The 16,942-nt window shown below is 40.4% G+C and overlaps 1 protein-coding gene across 4 annotated transcripts in view; it reads right to left on the reverse strand.

Annotated features, from left to right (window-relative positions):
- myo5aa (myosin VAa) overlaps window positions 1-16,942 on the reverse strand; it is a 47,546-nt gene that overhangs the window by 30,276 nt on the left and 328 nt on the right. For all 4 annotated transcript variants that reach the window (XM_058089001.1, XM_058089002.1, XM_058089000.1 and 1 more), the window contains exons 2-6: window positions 5,108-5,218; window positions 4,272-4,443; window positions 3,966-4,110; window positions 2,498-2,654; window positions 777-920 (exon numbers count right to left, since the gene is read on the reverse strand). In XM_058089001.1, the coding sequence (XP_057944984.1) occupies window positions 777-920; window positions 2,498-2,654; window positions 3,966-4,110; window positions 4,272-4,443; window positions 5,108-5,218 (729 nt within the window). The remainder of the gene's footprint in view (window positions 1-776; window positions 921-2,497; window positions 2,655-3,965; window positions 4,111-4,271; window positions 4,444-5,107; window positions 5,219-16,942) is intronic.

Raw genomic sequence — 16,942 nt, forward strand, 5'->3', positions numbered from 1 at the left:
GGTCTCCTAGCTGTGAGGTCTGCGCGCTAACCACTCGACCACCGTGCCGCCAGAGGAGAAGTTATGCTGTTAATTTGATCATAATCAATAAAACAACTGTAGAGTTGTCTACCAGTTGTTGAAAAAATATTATAAACAAACTTAACTATGTGCTTTTTGTCTATATTTCCAAATTGGGCCTACAGAAAAGTGGTTTGTCTTGAACTCAGCACAATTTGTTATGTCATTTGCATTTACTATTCACATATGAACACATCGTCGAACATTTAAAAAATATGACAAGGACAATATTTAATCCTTGTCCTTTATCGAAACCCATATCAGCTGATGCTAAGAATGTAAACAAGGAATACTCCACATGTCCATGTTTGACTGCATTGTGAGGAATAGGTTTACTTTTCAGGTTAGGTCAAGGTTCTCTTCTACACTTGGTGACCTCATCCACAGCGTGAACATGCTTCCAAAGGAATCCGTTTGTTGTGTTATTATGTAATATATGATTGTTACAGGCTTTCCATTGTCCGATGCAAAGCCGATGGCGAAGAATCCTGCATGGGAAGCATGTCAAGGATGTGAAGTACTGTTCTAGTATTTCGCTGTAGTCACTGAATATGAAGTTACAACCGTGGAATGCCATTAAGCATACTGGACATACTTCAGTAAAGAAAGAATGTGTCAGATGTCAGATTTTTCTCAAAGTACACAAACATCCACGCAAGGTAATCGAGAAGCAACAAATCATAGCAAACACTTACAGCAAATGTTGGTACGCTCACCTGAAACACCACTCTGGATTTTTCCAGAAGATACGTCCTCATGTTAGCACCAATGATTCTGTAGCGGTTGTCGAAGCCAATCTCGATGTACTTCCCAAAGCGGCTGCTGTTGTCGTTGCGAGTCGTCTTAGCATTTCCGATGGCCTGACAGAGGAGACAAACTTTTATCATGCGTTATCTTCATTGACGTCCTTTTTGTGACAGCTCAGTCTGAAGGTATATTGTATAATATATTGTGTGTGTGTGTGTGTATATATATATATATATATATATATATATATATATATATATATATATATATGCTGCACTATAAGTCGCTCTGGAGTATAAGTCGCACAAGTCCAAAAATGCATAATTAGGTAGAAAAAAACATACATAAGTCGCACTGGAGTATAACTCGCATTTTTTGGGGGTTATTTATTTTACAACTACTTGACCAAAACGGACATTACGTCATCTTGGGAGACAAGTTCGGACATTAATAAAAGAATAGAGGCTGAATAGATGTAAGATAACACAAAAGCGAACACAATGGTTATTCAGCTACACGAAAAATAAACATGAACAGAGAAGGTGCCCAGTGTTTATGTAACATTGCAAACATAACATAACATTTTTAACTACAGTAAGTTCATGGCAGTCAGAGTTGCCTCCGCTTATACAAACTTTCTCTCTGCTGCTCGATTACTGTTTTCAGCTGATAATTTCACTACTTGCAGCTTGTAGTCTGCAGAATATGATTTTCTTTTGGGGGGCATTTGTGTTCTGTTGTTCTCAGCTGTCTTTGTAAGCTAACGTCTAGTGTTTAAATATCGAATTGTTAAGGAGTAGGAGATATCGATGTGAAAGTCTAGAGTGCCCTCTTGTGGCTGTCTGTGAAATTATATACTGTATTTCTGGACTATAAGTCGCACAAGGCCAAAAATGCATAATTAGGTAGAAAAAAACATAAGTTGCATTTTTTGCGAGTAATTTATTTTACAAACTACTTACTACAAACTAGAAAACAGACATTACGTCTTCTTGGAAGGCAAATTCTAACAATAATAAAAGAATAGAGAACAGGCTGAATAGGTTTAAGATATGCTAACACAATAGTTATTCAGCTATAAACATGAACAGAAAAGGTGTCCAGTGTTTATGTAACATAAACAGTTTTTTCATTTATAAGTCGCTCTGGAGTATAAGTCGCAGGAACAGTCAACCTATGTAAAAATTGCGACTTATAGTCTGGAAAATACGGAAAATATTTTTGCATTTATAAGTCGCTCTGGAGTATAAGTCGCAGGACCAGCCAACCTAAGAAAAAAAGTGTGACTTATCGTCTGGAAAATACGGTATATATTTGACTCTAAATCTGAACAAATTGTGGGTGGTGCACCTTACAGTGCATTGCCTTCAACATTCAGAAGAAAGGTCGGTGTCTCAAATCCTTCTGTGTCAGCCATTTAAATGCCTCACACAAACATCCCCCTGCCTTCTCACACACTCTATCACACACATGCACGCACACACACACACACACACACACACACAGGTTCTGCAATATGGCAAAAGGCTGATGCATCCAGGCTTTGATTCTGCGGTGACATCACTGTGACGCAAGAAAGCCTTCTATTCATCCAGTCCTCGTCTCTGATTTGTCAGAGTGAAAGTTGACGGGGGAGGAGAAAGATTCTGGCAGCAGAGAGAGGAGAAGAAATGAGAAAATGCGCCCTCACCTCCATGATGGGGTTAGACGCCAACACTTTCTCCTCTACGTTGGCCTCGCTGGCTGAGCCGCTGACCGTGGCAAAGTATCTCATGGCGTACTTGGCCGACACTGTTTTTCCCGCCCCGGACTCTCCACTTACAATGATAGACTGGTTCCTCTCGTCCCTAGAAGACAACGATACAGTGACTTAATCTGTGTAGCACGTTTTTACTCTGTGATTGGTGTGTTTCAAGGAAATAACTAGGCTGCTGGCTCTCAAACTACATGTGCAGGATAAGTGTCAGCTGCTATTATCAGCAGGGGGCTCAGTTAGCTACAGGGAGAGCAGGTGCGGCCGCACCTTCTAACCACACCGTTCGCTTGCTTTGATAACAGGGATGTGCCTCGAGGAATGACCTGAGACAAAAACCCCTCTTAGATACGAACCTGGGCTGAGATACTTGGTATTTTCAGCCTAAAGCCCGACTCCACTTCACTCTTTGATAGGGGTGTTTATCACATACTACAGTATTAATTGGCCCTGTACCCTAGAAACCGCCCATGAATGATACGGGAAAAGGCCGAAATGATACTGTGTCAAAGCCCAGGGCAGTGATACTGATAAAATATAGAGTTTAACCATGTCCAGTATCAGCCCTCGTAGCTGTCCACTCAGAGCGCGCTGCACTGGTTTCGTGCCCGTGAAACAACCAATCAGAGAACAGAAACAAAATGGTCTTTTGATTAAATAGTACATGATAATAAGCTCATGATTAAATAGTATGTGATAATAAGATCATCACATGGTTTGTCTGGTATCAGGCCAGGTATCATGCCCCCAAGTGTCAGTATCAGCCTGAGACCGAAGGTCAAGACAAACCATGTGATAACCTATAAGTATTGGCAAGAATCTGGCGATAGGATACGTATCACGATACTAGGCTCACGATACGATGTATTACGATATATCACGATACTGTTAACAAGGCCATATTTTTTGTTTTTTCTTGTAGTTAACACATTTTTATTCGATTAGAACAGTATGTTATGCTGTATCACAAACTTTCCTCTGTAAAAACTTAAAGTGTCGCATTTGGATAAATAAAGCTTTAACATGCCAAAAAAAAAACATAAAAAAAAAAAAATTAAATTATGTCTCAAGATCCTGCTCAAATATTCACATTCTATTAGCTGTGAAACAATGCAGAGTATGCAGTCCCTGACTTATCCACCATCGGAACAGTATTAATGTGGAACAAAGTAACTAACATCAGTAAAAAGTCCTTTTAGGATGCTTGAAATAACCATTATTTAACAAAATACTGATATCAATTTGAAAAACAAAATACCTGCAATATCACAGTACTACTTTTGTATTGGACATTTGAGAGAGTGCCCACTTTCATGAACTCTCAGCCCACACTTTGGATGCATGGATGCAGGAACGTTGGAGCCCACAGTCACAGTCAACCTTAAGAACAAAGTGGCAAACAAACCTGGCCATTTGTTTGTAAGCCTCCTCTGCCACAGCAAAGATGTGTGGGTCCATGTCGCCCATGTTCTGGCCACTGTAAGCGTTGATGATGTCTGTACCGTAGATAGGCAGTGTCTCGTACGGGTTGATGGCCACCAAAACGATTCCTGCCACACAAGAGGGAACAACATGTGAGCTCGGGTATGTGATGCTAACACCTGATGATAGTAGACTACATTGAACATGTATGTTGTGTTCTGATCTAAACAATAATACATGAAGTGCTTGTTAATAAAAACAAATACATGGTAGCCGACAGGTTTCTTACCGCAGTAAGTATAGATGAGCTTTGAGTCGATGAAGCGGACTTTAAGGTTGTGCAGCACAGCCGGCTCGTGGAGGTAGCTGAGCGCCGTGAGGTCATTCTCGCCGACCAGAATGTCAGGGTTACGCAAGTAGGGTAGATTCTTCGTTTTGGGGTCCAGTTTGTGCTCAAGTTTCTGAAGGTAGGAAAAATAAATAGGTATAATCATCAAAGATCATTTATCCAAAAGCTGCATCCGTGGCTGGGTGTGTGGCAACCGCCGTTTTAAGTTATATAATAAGACAGTATTCCGACTGTATTTCGTTGCATGGTGTATCAGGAGCTGACTGTGGCAAAATCGGCTCAAATGTGACTTGTTTACACTTTTTGTTTACTGAATTTCTTTTCAACTTGCATGCTTCATCTTCAAAAATTACATGCTCAAATTTCTATTAAATGAATCTCCTTCTTTGTCTGATGTTTGTCCAACTCCTCTCATTAAGCCTGTTGTTTTGTTGCTGGACAAATGAGGCTCTCATTCTGTATCTAGTTGATGAGTTTATATCAACACACACACACACACTAAAGTATGCAGTCAAAGACAATTACTAATTACACTCTAATGTGTACCCCCAAAATTAACTGCACTGCTTTCTAAATATGCCCAAGAGTGAGAGTGGTGGTTTTGAGAAATTAAATTTGCTACTATACATTTAAATTGCTCCCTGAGGGAATATTTATAAACCTCATTTGTGATGAGAGCTAATTGTAAAACCAATAACGCTAATGATGCTTTTTCAAAAGGCGGTAAGAGGAAGAAAAAAGCCACCAAGAGTAGGAATAAGAAGCATGCTATTTACCGAGCCATCCTCCAGCATAAGCTGCAGAGAGCTGTCGCCATTTTTGTAGTCCTTGGTCAGCTCAGCAGACTTCCACACCTCTTCTACGTCTGGGATCCACACCCGAGCGGACTGTGAAAGACAAGGAAAATTAAATATAGTCAAACTGGGGAAAAAAAAGCCCATGTACATCAGATTAACTTCCACTTTTGTACATTGCCTGGCAAAGGAGAGCATCTACATGACATTTCAAACCATTTTATCATATATTGTCAACATACAACTTAAATCAGAGTCTAGGAGCAGAACTTGCATGTAACTCAAGGACCACCTAATGAAGTGGTTAATGAAATTATGTATGTAATCACTTTTGCTTTGTTTTTTTACTATAGCTGTAGCTGCAGCAACTATACATTTTATATTAAAATTAAAATTAAAAATAAAAATAAAAATAAAAATAAAAATAAAAATAAAAATAAAAATAAAAATAAAAATAAAAATAAAAATAAAAATAAAAATAAAAATAAAAATAAAAATAAAAATAAAAATAAAAATAAAAATAAAAATAAAAATAAAAATAAAAATAAAAAAATAAAAATAAAAATAAAAATATTTTTTTTATTTTAAAAAGTTTTAATTTTTAAAATGAAAATTAAATTTAAAAAAAAATAATTTAAAAAAATTAAAAAATTAAATTAAAATGTTAAAATTAAAAAATATATTTTTTAATTTTAATTTTAATTTTAATTTTAATTTCCTAGTTTCCCCACCAACAGTTAATTACCAGAATGACCTCAGAGAAAGCATAACTGACAATAACCAGGACATTTGTGGAAAACAAGCAGTTAAACAAACGCTAACTCAGACCAAGCAGTTATGGATTGTGTGTGGTCACACAATTGTTCCACTCTCACACTCACACACACACACACACACACACACACACACATACACACTTCACTATAAAACATTTTCAGGCTTCATGGAAGCAAGACTGGAGGTAATCACCTGATCATAGACTGTGGAAAAACAGCCAATGAATGCTGCCGGTCACATGGCGGTGGAATTCGGCTGGCATATAAAAACGCTTGCATGCATGCATGCACACACAGGTCTTCCTTGTCATGACATAAGGGCAAAGATTGAGTAAAGCACCACCACCACCGTGACCTTAGGAACTGTGCACAACATTACATAAGCGAAAAGAGTAGAAATTATGACTTTAAAGAGGTTTAGCGGAACAAATTCTCACAAGTAGCAAGTTTCATCTATTTAATCTGCCTTTTATAAGTACTTGTTTTGGTGTACAGTCGCTTTTTAATCTCACTTGGGCTTTGAGAACATGACAACTGTGGCGCTGGAAAACGTGAGCGGCCCTCCTGACACCGTCTATGTCTTTGTTATGGACAGAATTTAACTCTGTATGCGCCAAAGCACTATTGCTAAATTTAACAAGTCATTTCAGCAAATATGGTGCTATCAGTGGTTGATACTTTACAGCAGGAGATGGCAGACATCTCTAACTTTAATCTAAACTACTACATTTATGGCCGAGGTTTTATGCAAAATGTAGGCGTTTAATACACTTTGCCGCCAGAGTCCACAACAGTGGTTCTAGCTTTGGGCCATATGGGCAATTAACTACATGAATTTAACTAATAGTATTTATTACAGGGCTCGACAATAACGATGTACCGATGGCCCGGGGCAAGTTAAAACGTAAAATCCAATCAGTGATATTCCCGTCGGGCAAGTGCACTTTGGCATGCCATACTACAAAGAGTTTTTTTTTTTTAAGCGGTTCTTGTTGGATGTTGGTAAAACACGGACTGCGGAATTCCGGTGGTAATTTGCAAACCAATCCTTGCAAATCTTAAAATGGACCAATCAGAATTGTTTATTTAGACCGCGGTCTGTAGTCCGCGTTTTGTGAAATGTGAATGTGGGAATGGGAATGTGAAAAAAAAAATGCGGGATCACGACGTAGCCGTTATCCGTGGGAGAGACAATTCACTGCTAATTGATAGATTAGCCCTGAGGATACAATGACCTTCATTCATTCATTCATTTTCTACCGCTTTTTCCTCACGAGGGTCACGGAGGGTGCTGGAGCCTATCCCAGCTGTCTTCGGGCAAGAGGCGGGGTACACCCTGGACTGGTCGCCAGCCAATCACAGGGCACATATAGACAAACAACCATTCACACTCACATTCATACCTATGGACAATTTGGGAGTCACCAATTAACCTAGCATGTTTTTGGAATGTGGGAGGAAACCGGAGATAGGTGCAGATTCTGGAAGCTCTAGAAAGATTTCTATACAGGTGTGTATAGGAGTCCACAACTCAACACATTCATTCATTCATTTCTGGGGTGCTGGAGCCTATCCCAGCTGTCTTCGTACACCCTGGACTGGTCGCCAGCCAATCACAGGGCACATATAGACAAACAACCATTCACACTCACATTCATGATACAATGACCTGATGAATGATAATATTCACAGGTATAATATATATTTTATCCATCCATGTAGTAATAGCATGACATAACATTTTCAAGCTACAACTTTTTTGAAACCCTAAACTGATTTTTAAAAAAAACCTGGCACCAACAGAGTTAAGACCACCAAAACCAACGCAAGCGAGTAATGAACACACAGGAATGTATTTAGAGGCTCGCTTGCTGGCTCATCAGTCGATTTCACGGTATCTTCGGGCTTCGTTACATAAAATGTCAAATAATGATCTCTCCGAGTCTAGACAGAGAGGCCTTATTTTGGATGAGAGCACAATGACGGGGGCAGACTTTTTATAATTTGATCTGCTGCTTCACTACCAGTCATCTGAGTCATGACATCATGGTCACGTCGACTTCCTCCGTTTTGTGTCCGTGTGACTGGTTTTTAGTAGTAGTAGGCATTATGTGAAAATACAGCTGCAAAAAAAACATACTTGGATTTTTCAATATGCGGTCCTCAGTGGAAAAAGGCTCAAAAGAATTGTCGATTTTTAATTATCAGACGACAGGAAGACCACAAAATGCAGCTTTTTTACATGGAAACATGTCTTCTTTTCATAAATAGTACAGAAGGCTGGAAAAGAAACCTCATTGTTGTCCAAGTTTACTGTTCCAAACGTTACCATGGTGACCTGAATGGTAAAAATGTGCCTTGTAAAAAGTCACAAGTCGAAACATGCATCATGAAGTTTCATCAAATGGCCTCCAACCAGATAACCAATGTCATCATAAAAGCCAAACAAAGCATCGTCACAGTGCACTACACCATTTTGTTGCTTCATTTTCTCATTTCCCACAGGGAGCTGCGCAGCAGCCAGCCTAGCAACCGAGAGGGGTTGGGCCGGAGGATGGGATGGATCAGCGGTGGGAAGGGTAGGAGACGTCTATAAATAGCAAAAGCAAGTTTGGAGCGGCATCACACCTCACTGAGGCATCATCGTTTGCATTAGTGAACACATGTCTCAATCCTTATTATCGCCCTCACACACGCACACAACAAATTGGGTAGGCGTCAAACCCAATCAAAAATTAGGCAACGGTGAAATATGGCTGCATATCAGAACGGTATTTAGAAATTAGAAGCAGTAGACGTGAAGGTTGCTGACAAGGACAGAAAAGCGAACAGAAGCCTGGTTTGTATCTGATGACAGAAACGGAGCGATGCACGGTGGAAGAGTGGGGTGGGGTACCATCAGCAGGAGAAGCATTAGTGACATCATAAATCACCCGCCAAAGAGACCCTCTGCATTATCCACACACATAAAGCTTGCCATTTCCTTCACTGTATAGACAACTGGGTGTGGTCTTGCCAGTGCAAATTAAAAAAGACCTACTAATTTAATTCAATAGAGTAGCTACGATAGACACAATATGGAGTGTGTTCGCTTACATGCAAAATAATGCACCACTTCTTCCATACAGCTGAAAATGCTGCCACTGTTTTCCAAAATCTGCTTAATTATTGCCGCTCTCGTATTTATACGTATTTTATTATTATTTTTAAATTTCCTCCCACATTCCAAAAACATGCTAGGTTAATTGGCGACTCCAAATTGTCCATAGGTATGAATGTGAGTGTGAATGGTTGTTTGTCTATATGTGCCCTGTGATTGGCTGGCTAGTCTATTTTTTTTAGTTAAAAATATGTTAAAAATAACCAATAAAAATGTAATGGGAATATGCTTCATATCATTAAGATTATCATCAGATTTATCATTAAAAGTACAGATACATGTAATGTTTTTTTTTGTTTAGTTTAAATTAAGATACATGTTAAATATGATTTTCAATTTTGGACAGTTCCACCCTCGGCCATCTCTGTGTGGAGTTTGCATGTTCTCCCCGTGCATGCGTGGGTTTTCTCCGGGTATTCCGGTTTCCTCCCACATTCCAAAATCATGCTAGGTTAATTGGCGACTCCAAATTGTCCATAGGTATGAATGTGAGTGTGAATGGTTGTTTGTCTATATGTGCCCTGTGATTGGCTGGCGACCAGTCCAGGGTGTACCCCGCCTCTCAGCTGGGATAGGCTCCAGCACCCCTGCAACCTTCGTGAGGATAAGCGGTACAAAATGAATGAATTTTTAAATTTCATAAAAAAGGATCCTTTACTATGAAAATGTGTACCAAAACTAATTTGCCATCAGTCCACAAGACAGCAGCAGCTACAGTACCCTCTTAGGAAGGTGAGGCTAGCACGATGCTAATCCAGATTTAACTCAGACGAAGGATCAGAACCTGATTAGGCTATCGAAGGATTTAACGTTGACTAATCTTATTTCACCCAGCCACACCACGATTTAATTACCATCACTTTCTTTTTTTCTTTGGCGATAGGTGATAGAACTTCAAACAATAATTTCGATTTTTTTTTTCTTATTATTCTGCAGCCGTGCAGAACAGTGTTGGCATATAAAATAAATAAAACAATACATTCTTACAAGGCATTTCCCAGTCAAATTATGAGTTTTGCAAAGAGAAAGTTTATGCTATTTGTAGTTTGTCATGATATATAACTGTAGTGTATTACACAGTATAACCAATACTGTTGTCAGTAAGATACAATGCAATTCTACACCAATACAAACCACATATCGTCAAATGAATACCTGCAATACTAAGTGTCCAGCAATTGTTCATGAATTAATAAATGTCACCAATTCTATTCAGACAACATCAGATCACCTCGAAGGTTTTAAGCCCGGTAATGTTGGCAGTCAGATCCAATTCCGACACCGTCCTCAACCTCCTCTCCTCAGGATTCTCACGCAAAACTTGATAGAGTTGGATCATGTCGCTGGATTTTGTTGTAGCAATACAAAGTCAACAAATGTCCTCATCCCCCTTACTGAATGAAGGGCGATGAAGAAAGTTTGGACGTCCAATGCACTTCTGAGTTGTTCCTGTGCATGTTAGTCCGTGGAGGTGAGTTATAGCCGCGGGGCGTGGCATCACTCTCAAGTGTTTACAAATCTGTGCAAAGTCATTGGCAGATTAGAGCCTTCGTCGTGCTAATACGCTGAGCGCTGAGCTTTCACTCTTCATCCCGTTGAACTGATGTGACTCCTCTGTACTCGTGCAGGGTTGACTCCTCTGTTATGAGTTTATGGAACGTGATTACAGAGCCCAGGACTCAGTTGCAGGTGAATAGGTCAGCAAGTAGAGCTCCCCGGTTCTTTATCTGGAGGGTGCCAGTTCAAGATTAAGCATCTAGCTACTTTTTGAGGTGCGATAAATAAAATGAGATGACGGAAGACACTGTCCAAAACTGAAAATCATATAAATGTTTTTCAGTGGTGTGACTAGTAGCGGTATGACGATTTTTTGTGAAGCTAATATGCTCTCAGCAGTACGAACAGTCGTAAAGTGACGGGCCTTTGACTTGTTTTTTCACATTGTCTATGAATATTTTTTTGTTAAAAAATATGCAAAAAATAACCAATAAAAATGTAATGGGAATATGCTTGAAAAAATACGGATTTATCATTAAAAGTACAGATACATGTAATGTTGCATCAAGTCAAGACAAAAACACTTATGAGTTTTTTTGTTTAGTTTAGTTTAAATTAAGATACATGTTTACATAGCCTAAAAAAATAAAAATAAAATTAGATGACAGAAGACACTGTCCAAAATTCATTCATTCATTTTGTACCGCTTTTTCCTCACGAGGGTCGCGGGGGGTGCTGGAGCCTATCCCAGCTGTCTTTGGGCGAGAGGCGGGGTACACCCTGGACTGGTCGCCAGACAATCACAGGTTACATATAGACAAACAACCATTCACACTCACATTCAATTCTATGGACAATTTGGAGTCGCTAATTAACCTAGCATGTTTTTGGAATGTGGGAGGAAACCGGAGTACCCGGAAAAAACCCATGCATGCACGGGGAGAACATGCAAACTCCACACAGAGATGGCCGGAAAATATGGAAAATCATATTTAACATGTATCTTAATTTAAACTAAAAAAAAAAAAAACTCAAGTGTTTTTGTCTTGACTTGATGTAACATTAAATGTATCTGTACTTTTAATGCATATTCCCATTACATTTTTATTGGTTATTTTTAGCATATTTTTGAACTAAAAAATAGACTATGTAAAAAACAAGTCAAAGGTCATTCACTTTACGACTGATCGTACCACTGAGAGCATATTAGCTTCACAAAAAAAACATCATTGTCATACCGCTACTAGTCACACCACTGAAAAACAATGTTTATTATCAGATTTCAACAAAAAAACTCCAAAAAACTTGGAGCTTTGGATGACTTGCCACCAAACTGAGGCCGCTGTTCTCAACAGACGGCCTCCTTAACATCAAGCCCACAATACAAGACCACAATACACCCAGCATCCAGACACGGATGGAAGGAAGGAATGTAAAAACTGTTTTGCGCTCATCTGAGGAGTGCCTGACTGACTGCTGAGGCTTTCCGTCACATGATGCCACTCGTGAGAGGCCCAGGCTGTTTTTCTGCTCAGCTGGGACCACGCGGCATGACGCCATAGGCCCGCAAAAAACCTTCAAGGTTAGCATAAGGGTGGGGGGAGAATACGGCTTTTTGGGATACCTGGTCCACTTCAAGACCCTGAAGGTGCAGACCCAAACTAGGGTCCGATCAGGAGTATCCTGCTAAGAGGATGGAGAGCTGTGTGGTTTCTAATCAGATTAAGTGGGTCAATGCTGACTGCAGAGTTAACTTCTGCTTGCTACCTTGGAGAACAAGAGTGGATTTGGTCCCCGTAGCTACTGAAGACGACAAACATGCAAAAGAATAGCGACAACAATAAAGAACATATACTTGAAAAAAGAACACACGTTTAAGACAAAAGGCTGCATTTTTACAAATCTTAGGGAAGAATTGGACTTAAAGGCTTAAGACACCAAAGACTTTCCTCAATGGACACCAGGAGAAAGGGTGTGTCACCACGAGGGTTCTCCAACACAAGGCCCCAAGAGTCAGGAGTCAACATCCACAAACAACTTTGCTTCTTCTACATTCATAAAACCGCAACATGTTGAAAAAAAAATAATCAAATACTTACTTCAACAAACATATACTCCAGTTCCCGGTTCATGTCGGCCAAACTTCTAGCTCATGCTTCTCTGGAAAGGATGCCTCCAAGCCTCAAGCGTCCAACTCAACCTATCACCAACCTCGAGAGGCACTACCGGGAAAATACAGAACCTTCCCCCGGAATCGGCAAACATGAGCAGACAACCCAGACGCTCCACAAGCTTGTCCTGTGACACTTTAAGTGGTCCTCCCTGCTGTCCATCATCACAACTTCCCGTCCTCCTCGATCACATGAGACTCAGCGACACAGAGAGACGGAAACAAGGCTTTCCCACAAACTGCCCCCGCTACCCCCCCGCTTAAAATATGACTCCAACGCTCATCACATTGGACTCACAATTGACATCATTTTTTTACATAAATGCCCTGACAATGACGTTATGGTTCCTATAATACATTTTTATTGATTTGTATAGAGCGTTTCAGAGTACTCAAAGACGCTTTGCAGTAGAGAAAAAAGAAATAAAAATAGAGTTGAGTAAAAACAGAGTAAACGATGCATTAAAATCCATACATTCATTCAGGTATAAAATAGCATTCATTCATTCGCTTTTTCCTCACAAGGGTAGCGGGGGGTGCTGGAGCCTATCCCAGCTGTCTTTGGGCGAGAGGCAGGGTACACCCTGGACTGGTGGCCAGCCAATCACAGGGCACATATAGACAAACAACCATTCACACTCACATTCATTCAGCGGGTGGAGGTGAGGGGGCGGGCAGCGGAGTTCTGAATATATTGTAGTTTGTTGAAGGTTTTGGATGTTGTACCGTAAAGAGTACTGTTGCAGTAGTCAATTCTGGATGTGATAAACGCGTGGATAGTATAGTTTTATGTTTCAATCCAATCCAATCCACTTTATTTATATAGCACATTTTATAAACAGAGTTTCCAAAGTGCTGCATAGACTCATTCATTCATTCATTTTCTACCGCTTTTCCTCACGAGGGTCGCGGGGGTGCTGGAGCCTATCCCAGCTGTCTTCGGGCGTAAGGCAGGGTACACCCTGGACTGGTGGCCAGCCAATCACAGGGCACATATAGACAAACAACCATTCACACTCACATTCATTCAGCGGGTGGAGGTGAGGGGGCGGGCAGCGGAGTTCTGAATATATTGTAGTTTGTTGAAGGTTTTGGATGTTGTACCGTAAAGAGTACTGTTGCAGTAGTCAATTCTGGATGTGATAAACGCGTGGATAGTATAGTTTTATGTTTCAATCCAATCCAATCCACTTTATTTATATAGCACATTTTATAAACAGAGTTTCCAAAGTGCTGCATAGACTAGTAAAAATAAAAAGTAATAATCCAAAACTAAAAGAGCATTTAAGAAATAAAATAATAAAATAGATATTAAAATATTAAAAACAAGAAACAAAGCAATAAAAGTTTAAAAAATAAAACCAATTACAATAAAAACGAAGTAAAAACGAACTAAAAGACACAGGAACATACGACTCACTCCGAGTTAAAAGCCAGAGAATAAAAGTGGGTTTTAAGACGAGACTTAAAGCTTTCGATGTTGGGGGCCTTTTTTACTTGGGAGGGCAGAGAGTTCCATAGTTTGGGACCAACCACAGAAAAGGCTCGGTCCCCCCTGGTCTTAAGTCTCGTCTTAGGCACCACAAGTTGGAGCTGGCCCTCGGACAAAAACATCCAAACATGCAGATGTCCTTATGAATTTGTTCTTGCTGTGTCAGGACAGTGACGTCAACATACCACAGCATCTACGACATGACTGTCGTCTCAGTAATTTAATAAGAATGCTCTCAAAAAGGTCACGGCGTAAAGGAAATAGTCCACTACTCATAAGGACACAAATGTTAGTAGCATTTGAATAGCTATGTTAGCTTTACAGTCAGCCTATTCACAGAGGAAAATCAAAATGATCACACTGACAGCATCCACTGTCCAAGATGTATTTTAAGATGTGTGGCGAAGCTTTTTTTTTTTTTTTTTTACAAAGCTGTCCTCTGTGAAATGGTGGGTGGCTCTTCTAGCTCGGCTTCCACTGCTGAGTAATCTTAATGCACAGCTTCACTATGAAGATTATCCGCTCCCTTCGTTCTCCTCACACAGACCCACACCCAACTTTTAACTCTTCTCCATATACATATAAGCCAAAAATGGAGGATTCCGACAATTTCAACAGACAATAAGCATGTTTTTTTTTCAAAATGGAGTGCTCTACTTGGCTGCAACAAGCGGAGACGCCATTGAGTCTTTAACTCCATGCAACGCTGATATACTAGAAACAGGACTTCAGAACATTCAGAAAGGGAACAAATTTCACCTCTCTGACAGTTCTTTACATACCTTCATGCTGTCAGAATCACAATAGACAGAACTACACTTAAATTAAAAGGTGCAGTTTATGCATGCTGGGCCTGCACGGTGGACAAGTGGTTAGCGCGCAGACTTCACAGCTAGGAGACCAGGTTCAATTCCACCCTCGGGCCATCTCTGTGTGGAGTTTATGCGTGGGTTTTCTCCGGGTACTCCGGTTTCCTCCCGCATTCCAAAAACATGCTAGGTTAATTGGCGACTCCAAATTGTCCATAGGTATGAATGTGAGTGTGAATGGTTGTTTGTCTATATGTGCCCTGTGATTGGCTGGCGACCAGTCCAGGGTGTACCCCGCCCGCCTCTTGCCCGAAGACAGCTGGGATAGGCTCCAGCACCCCCCGCGACCCTCGTGAGGAAAAGCGGTAGAAAATGAATGAATGAGTTTATGCATGCTAACCACACAGTTAACACACACACACTCAATAAGCCTCTATTCGGTCTGACACACACAATGAACGGAGTGTTTCCCACCCCGTTGGCAAAGATGGGTGTTTGACTTCAAGAGTCAGACTTCTGGACAGACCACACCATTCAAACAGTACTTCCTGTAAATACTAAGCGGTGTGTGTTTACATTGCAACCACGCATATGCAGCAATTTACCTGCAGTTAAAAACAGAATCTAACCACGGCACATTTAGAACCTGGGAAATAGAACCTGTATTATTTACATTCTAACTATAGAACTATAAAAAACATGCATGTAATAGTATGAATTTTTTTTTTATCCATATAGAACCATAAAGGTGTGGATATACAGTCTTTTTTGATAATTTCATGTTAAATAATACATATTGCATTGCTATCCCAGTAGGGAGTCCCTCAGGGATATGCGCTAGGGCCCATGCTGTTGCTATTTTGTACGTGCACCTGTGTGGCTCGTTTTTTCAGCCATTTCTAAAAGATGTAAAATAGCTTTAATGCCTATGATGAGATTATTGTATTATTGATGCACTGTTGTTAGCATGCATGCAGACGCTTCCTCATCACTCTCCCCATCCCCCAGTGAGCCTCGCCGGCCATAGCGTGTTGGACCTGCCACCCTTGCCGGCAAAGCACGCTGGCTATCATTCACATAAAAACAGTCTGTGATTTTTTTTGCAGAATCATGCAGCCATATGACCACAGTTTCACATTGGAACAGACTCTAACCACTTCCAATGTTTCCTATGGGAATTTATTAGAGGTCGGCTATGGTATAAGCGGACGCCGCAGTGCTGCTTTTAAGCACTGATTGCTTAGAAAAAAAATCCACAACAAAACAAGCTGAACAGCTGGAAGGGAAGGGGTGGGGGTGGGAGGGGGGGTTGAGTGACTCATCTCCACACACACTTTCATTTTCACACTCATTGTCACAAATGAACCTTGTGATGCGCGACAATAACATTCCTCCCTCAAGGCCTCTTTTTTTCCTCTTAAATCCAATACCAAAAGATGCTAAGACAAGGATGCTAACAGACAGATGCTCAAGTGTCCGGATGTTGTGCTCTAAACGCAGCATCACTAGCCGTGGTACCCAAACTGACAGAACCCTTGTCATCATGCGTGTATTGTAGACTCAAAAACTGAATAAAATTAACGCTGGGGTGCGTGAAAAGGACATATTAATTATTTAAAAGGAAACCTGCCCCCTCCATGGTGGTAGGCACCGCCTTTGCATCACATAGCTCCTCCAAGGGAAAAGAGGACGACGAAGGCCCAGAAAAGGGGGTAAACAAACAAGGTGACACATAAAAAGGCCGAATTTATTGTTATACATATGAGGAGAAAAAAAGCACCGATTTACGCTAACACGTATAGCACTGCCTTTGATGCTAGCACAAATCAATATTTATAAAGCATCGAGTTTTGGTGCGGTTTTAGGGACATTTTCATTCATTTTCAAAAAGGCACATTTTCTTTACGAAACAT

The sequence above is a fragment of the Doryrhamphus excisus genome, chromosome 12 (assembly GCF_030265055.1).
Source record: "Doryrhamphus excisus isolate RoL2022-K1 chromosome 12, RoL_Dexc_1.0, whole genome shotgun sequence".
In the NCBI taxonomy this organism is placed as follows: Eukaryota; Metazoa; Chordata; class Actinopteri; order Syngnathiformes; family Syngnathidae; genus Doryrhamphus; species Doryrhamphus excisus.